The sequence below is a fragment of the Scomber scombrus genome, chromosome 15 (genome assembly GCF_963691925.1).
Source record: "Scomber scombrus chromosome 15, fScoSco1.1, whole genome shotgun sequence".
In the NCBI taxonomy this organism is placed as follows: domain Eukaryota; kingdom Metazoa; phylum Chordata; class Actinopteri; order Scombriformes; family Scombridae; genus Scomber; species Scomber scombrus.
This window is the reverse complement of record NC_084984.1, coordinates 18,390,585-18,397,292: the sequence shown is the minus strand read 5'-3', so window position 1 is coordinate 18,397,292 and position 6,708 is coordinate 18,390,585. Positions and strand designations below refer to the sequence as shown.

General features: G+C 54.8%; 1 protein-coding gene across 1 annotated transcript; it reads right to left on the bottom strand.

The window, feature by feature from the left end:
* Nucleotides 1-2,515: 2,515 nt before the first annotated feature.
* LOC133994935 (uncharacterized) lies at nucleotides 2,516-4,922 on the bottom strand. The gene is made up of 2 exons (XM_062434180.1): nucleotides 4,781-4,922; nucleotides 2,516-4,681 (listed from the first exon to the last, which is right to left on the bottom strand). The coding sequence occupies exons 1-2, from the start codon at nucleotides 4,920-4,922 to the stop codon at nucleotides 2,529-2,531; spliced, it is 2,295 nt and encodes a 764-aa protein (XP_062290164.1). The 3' UTR covers nucleotides 2,516-2,528.
* Between the last annotated feature and the right edge of the window lie 1,786 nt (nucleotides 4,923-6,708).

The following is a 6,708-nucleotide window of genomic DNA, read 5'->3' as shown; positions in this document are numbered from 1 at the left end:
ACAGTAAGTACTGTCCATAAACTTTCAGTATAAAGATTTTGTTGACATGTCCATCAAATTGTGATCAAGGCAGCAACAGTTCCTCCAAAACATATTCAGCAAATGCAAAATAACAATTTAAATAATGTATTTTCAGGAGAAATTGTTGCATGTACATGATGACAATGAAGTGGATATACAAAATCATAAAACAATATCAAAAAATGCATTTTAAATGAAATTGTAAATGTAATGCAATGTAATTTGACCTCTTTCCCTATCAAAATATCATCTATTCACCCCAACAGTAATAGAATGATTCACACAAGTATATACTGTGTCTGGCAATGCAAGAAGTACTAGAAGTATTACACACACAGGAGCATAAACCAACATAACTGTATCTACCCAGCAGTGCTCAGATTTCCTAAATCTACTGCTTGCTCAGTGTTGCCACCTTCTTCACCAGATTTGGTGACTTTTCAGACTCCTAAATACCAAACAAGAGCCAAGCAACAAATCCAGTGACATTTTCAGCAGTTGTCAGTGACTTTATTACACTTGCTCACAGCTCTCCAGCTCACATAACACTGGGATCACATAACATGCTGGTTATGTGAGTCGAGAAAAGATGCCAGATTTGGTCGGCCAATCAGAAGTAGGCGGCTGAAACATGAATGAGCCATTCTCTCGCAAGAGCAACAGGGAAGCGCTGGGGTTATAGATCTTGAGGAGGATGACACCAAGTTTGCTTTAAGCTTTTTTTAGGATCTGATGCCACAGAGAAATTTACAGTACACGTAATGTACACTGTTAGCTGATAAACAGCACACTCTGTTACAGGATTGTGCCGCACTGTACTGATTGTGTTCACTGATTTAAATCTCGCGAAAAAGGATTTTGCTTCCTTATAATCTTTAAAGTCTTAATCTAAAAATAAATAGTTACAGTAGATAAGGGGTATTTTCTACCTAATGTAAATTATTACTCTTAGTCTTTTGTAGACATATCTTCTAAATGTGTAAATAATGTGATTTTATCTTGTAAGTAATATTTTTCCTGATAAACATGAGATACAGCACACACTGTGTATCAGTACACTGATACACTGAGCTTCACAATAGGGCACAGTAGTCTAAATTGCATTACATTCCAGCAACACAGAGAACTTTAGGTTATTTACATAACCCCGGTTCTCTGAGTAATATGAGTGAGATGTCTCACTATGGGATGCACGCCTCGCTGCAGCCCTCAGAAGCATTTATCTCATTACGCCAATCCTGATTGGCTGGTGAACGTGTCCGTCCGCCACAGGTAGTCCCACCTACCTTAAATAGCTCATGCGGACGGCACCACCCTCATTCAAGATAAGCACCTCTTCTCACTCGCCCAAGCAAGAAGGGTAGTCTGGTGAGACATCTCACTCATATTACTCAGAGAACCGGGGTTATGTAAATAACCTAAAGTTCTCTTTCATAATATTTCGTTCGATGTCTCACTATGGGATATGGTTGCTCCCGTATTGCCAGACAAGCTTATCGAGCGTCCACCAACCCACAGGGAAAAGGTACTCTGTTCCAATCAGGACAGCAAAACCGCGCGTGCCACGCACGGAGCGGAGACGTCCAGCATATAAAAACGGACAAAAGTGAGAGGCGAGGACCAACTCGCTGCAGCACAGATGTCCTGAACAGAAACTCCCCTGAATAAGGCCCAGGATGCGGCCAAGCCCCGAGTCGAGTGCGCCCGCAGACCCGCAGGTGTCTGCAAACCCTGACTCGTATAAGCCAAAGCAATCGCCTCCACGACCCAGTGGGACAGGCGCTGCTTTGTGACAGGTTTCCCCTTATGAGGATTAGCCCAGGAGACAAACAGCTGATCGCTCCTCCTGAAACCCTTAGTCCTGTCCATGTAAGTGCGCACCGCACGGACTGGACATAACGCATGTGACCGCTGCTCTCCAGGCGAGGCAGCAAAGGCCACAAGGTCAATAGGAGAACATGAGCCCACTACCTTAGGCACAAAGGCCGGGTTGGGCTTCAAAATCATCCTCACATCCCCCGGGTAAAGCTGAGTGCATGATGGATGCACCGAAAGCGCATGGATGTCACTAACCCGTTTAGCCGAAGCCAGAGCCAGTAACAACACTGTCTTGAGAGACAGGTGTTTCAAGCCTGCTCCCCCCAGCGGCTCAAAAGGAGGACCCTTGAGCCCCTCCAGAACCACAGCCAGATCCCATGGTGGCACCAGCGGTCTGGACACGGGGAGAAGCCTGCGCGCTCCCTTCATAAAACGGCAAACCAGCGGGTGCTGGCTCGCTGTTTGTTTCCCAAACCCCACGTGACAGGCGGCTATAGCTGCCAAGTACACTTTAACTGTGGAGAAGGCTTTTCGTTTGTCAATCAGGTCCTGTAAGAATGACAATATCACACCTACTGGACACTGAAAAGGAACGTGGCCATTTCTGTGACACCAGTCCTCAAACACTCTCCACTTACAGTCATACAGAGACCTAGTGGAAGAGGCTCGAGCACTTTGTATAGTGGAAATCACACGCTGTGGGAGTCCCACAGCTGACAAATTGAACCACTCAGGGGCCAAACCCACAGCGCCAGGCGTTCTGGGTGCGGGTGGAAAACCGTCCCCCCCCCCTGTGATAACAGGTCCCTGCGCAGCGGGAGCTGCCAAGGTTGCGCGCACAGCAACCGATATATCTCCGCCAGCCAATGCATTGCAGGCCAATGCGGAGCTATCAGAATCAGCGCGTGGCCGTGGTCCCTCACTCTGGACAGAGTGGGGGGTATCAGGGCCAGGGGAGGGAACGCGTAAAGAAGCTCGTGCGGCCAGACGTGCGCTAGTGCGTCTATGCCGAGGGGAGCATCCAGGTTGCGCAGAGAGTAAAACAGCGCGCACTGCGCGTTTCCTCTTGACGCGAACAGATCCACCGCGGCCCGACCATAACGGGCCCATATCTGTTCCACAATCTCTGGGTGCAGAGTCCACTCCCCGTATACCGGCGCGCCCCTGGACAACAGGTCCGCGCCCGTGTTCAGAGCTCCCGGGACGTGCGTCGCCCTCAGGGAGAGGAGACGACCGCAGCTCCACAGGATCAGTCTGCGTGCCAGCATGTGCAACTGACGAGAGCGCAACCCCCCTTGGCGGTTGATGTACGCTACCGTCGTCGTATTGTCCGTCCTCACCAGGACATGATGGCCCATGAGACACGGAAGGAAGTGTTTCAGGGAGAGGAACACCGCTGAAAGTTCCAGAAAATTTATGTGAGACCGCTGGAGGTCCACACTCCAGCGGCCCCTCACTGACCGGCCCTCGTGAATTCCGCCCCACCCTGTCAGGCTGGCGTCCGTAGTGACCACCTTCCTGGACAGGACAGAGCCCATGGGCACCCCGCGGGTCAGAAACGACGGGGCTCGCCAGTGGCGCAGTGCCCTGACGCACCCCGGCGTAACCAACACTCTCCGTGCGCCATGACGCACGGGATCCAGCCCGCATGAGGCCACCCAGAACTGGAATTCCCGCATGTGGAGGCGACCGAGACGAACCACGAGAATGGCTGACGCCATCAGTCCGAGTAATCGAAGACACAATCTGAATTGAACAGATTTGCCTGGATGGAAAAGCGCGAGACATGCTCTGAAAGCTCTCACTCGCTCCGCCGAGAGGCGCGCCGTGAAAATCACCGAGTCCAGGGATAATCCCAGAAAGATTATGTCCTGTGTCGGGCACAGCATGCTCTTTTCCGCGTTTATCACAAAACCCAGGTCTAATAGGTGCCGTGTGAGAATACGCGTATGCGCCATGGCCTCCTGCCTCGATTGTGCCAAAAGCAGCCAATCGTCCAGATATGTGGCCAAGCGAATGCCCTGCTGTCTCAGTGGGGCTATCGCCGCTTCCGTGCACCGGACGAACACCCTCGGGCTTAAAGACAGACCGAATGGGAGCACGCGGTACTCGTAGCACGTCCCCTGGAAAGCGAACCTCAGATACTTTCTGTGGGGAGGATATATTGGAATGTGGAAATACGCGTCTTTCAGATCGACAGAAGTGAACCAATCGTTCTGTCGCACCAGGCGCAGCAGGGATGCGTGTGTGAGCATCCTGAACTTGTATTTCCTGAGAAATTTGTTCAGAGCACGTAGATCCAGGATAGGGCGAATACCACTCCCCCCCCGTTTTGGGACCAGAAAGTACCTGGAGTAAAAACCGCTCTGACACTGTGCGGGAGGAACGACACAGATTGCTCCTTTGTTTAACAGTGAGAGGATTTCCTCTTGCAAAACACGAGCTGACTCTCCCTGAGCCTGGGGGTGTATTATGCCGGCGAATCGAGGGGGAACAGCGGCAAACTGCAGCCTGTAACCCCTCAAAATCGTCTTCAACACCCAGGGCGAAGCTGCGAGCGCAGCCCACCTCTGCCACCTGCGGCAGAGAGGTGAGACGCGCTGCAGCTCTTCCACCATGAGAGGTCCCAACCGCGGTGCGGTGGCGCCCTCTCGTGGTGGAAAACTGACATGGCCTCTGGGCGGTGCTGTGCACTTTGGCCCGGGAGGACAACGCAGTGACGGGGACCTCACTGCCCTCACCCCGGGAAAAGCCGCAGCTTTCCCCGGGGGTGGGACAGCAGGTGCCGCCACCGCGCTGTTTATTTTTATAGTTTTGGCTTTTATTAGCTGCGCCCTCGGCACTCGGCCCGGATGCGACAGCGGGACACATTTTATTTTCTTTATGAAAACTTGTGTGTGTGTGCGTGCTTGTGGACATGGGAGAGGGGCAACCGCTGAACCCTCTGCCGTCAGATGTCCGTCTCTCCCGGTCTGCTCTGGCACGGTCCGTGGCAGCTGGGAGATGGGGGCGTGGGGGGCCCCGGAGTGCACGCTCGGAAGCCAAACAGGTGGAGCTGGAGAACAGTGAACTTCCAGCTGCATCACTGGTGACGAGAGGGGCGGTCAGGCCGCTCTCTTTTTCTTCCTGGCCTGGTGGCTGGTAGCTTGCGCGGGCTGTGCCGGCGGAGCTGTAGCTGGGGCCGAGGGCTTCTTGAACCAGCCGGGCCGACCGGGCACGGGCGGCGGGGCGGGCTGAGGCTTCGGATGTTTCGGTATTTTGAACTGCGAAACCCGGGAAGCAGCCTGCGCGAATGATTTACGCTGCGCAGGTGGAGAGGGAGCTGGGGGCTTGCGAGGGAGGCAGAGCTTGAGAGCTTCGTCTTCCTTCTTTTTGGCTTCACACCGTTGTTGCATCGATGCTAGGGCGGAACCAAAAATCCCCTCCGGGACAATGGGCATGTCCAGGACGTCGTCCTTCTCTCTGTCTGACAGGCTGGCGAGGTTGAGCCACCGCGCTCGCTCCTGCAGAACCATGGTCCCCATCGCTCTACCCGTGGCCTGGACCGCGCAGCGTTGGACACGGAGACACAGGTCGGTGATGACCGGTATCTCCTCCCACGCAGCTGAGTCCTGAGTTTGCACAACATCCTCGCACAACTCAGCCTGGTAAGCCGTGAGCAGCGAGAGGACATTGAGCGCTCTGGCCGAGAGCGCCACCGCCTTGTACGCTTTCTCAGTCAGGGCTGACTGAAAACGGTCGGACTTGGACGGCAGGCTGGGGCTCCGGGAGGACACCGCTGACAGCTGGGGGTGAAGGTGAGCTGCAACAAGTGGCTCCATCGGAGGCATGCGGAGCAGACCCAGGCTCTCCATCGCCTCACAGTCGAGGGACGAGGCCCCGGGAACCGGGCTCCGGCTGCTGTAGGGGCGGTCTCTCCATGAGCGCGCCACCTCCTCCAGCAGCTCCGGGAAGACGGGGAGAAGTTGCTTCGTCGCGCTCTTGGCCAAGGGCAATTTCTTCCCCTCGTAGCGTGATCTGGTGGTCTCAGCTACGACAGCGGGCCAGGGGATGCCCAGCCGGGCAGCTGCGCGTTTGCACACGTCGAGCATGTCCGAGCTGGGGGAGGGAGAAGCTGGTGTGCTACTCTCGTCTCCATCCCGAGAGTCGACGGAAGCCGCGGGCTTTGCAGCCCGAGCCGGTGTGATGAAGATGTCATCCTCTTCTTCATCCTCTGATATGAGGAGATCCAAGGCGCCATCATCATCTTCCCCATAGTCCAAATCCAGGACGTCTTCCTCCAGCGGGGGAACCGCGGCTAGCTCGAGCTGGGAGCCCCAGCTGGCGCTAGCCTCCGGTGTCGCCACCGCAGCGACCCCCACCTCCTCTCCGCCCTCGACGGCGGCGCCGTCGGAAGAGAGATAGGGGTCATGTCCAGACAGGCTAGCCTGGCGGGCTAGTCGTCTGCGGAGACTCTTGATGGTGAACACCGCACAGTGTTGACACGAGCCGGGGACCTCGATAGCCGCCCGGGCGTGTTCCAGCCCAAGACAGCACGAGCAGACCTGGTGTGGATCCATGCTCGATATCTTATTCCCGCAGTGACAGAGTCTGGCTCCGGAGTCTCCGTGCCCTCTGGTGTGAGGGGTTTTAGCCTCCATTCCGTGCGAGCTGGTGTGCAGGCAGGGAGCCGAGGCAGTTAGCTGGTGTGCTAACCGTGAAGAAGCCGAGAATTAGCTGGTGTGCTAATGCCCGGTGCTCGAGTAGCCGTGGTGGGGCGTCGAGAGCAGTGCTGACCAAGCCGTGGAGGGCAGGAAAGCACTGAGTTCGATCTGGTGTGACCGACGAAGCAGAAAAAATGTCCTAAGCTAGTAGCGCCCAGCGACAGAA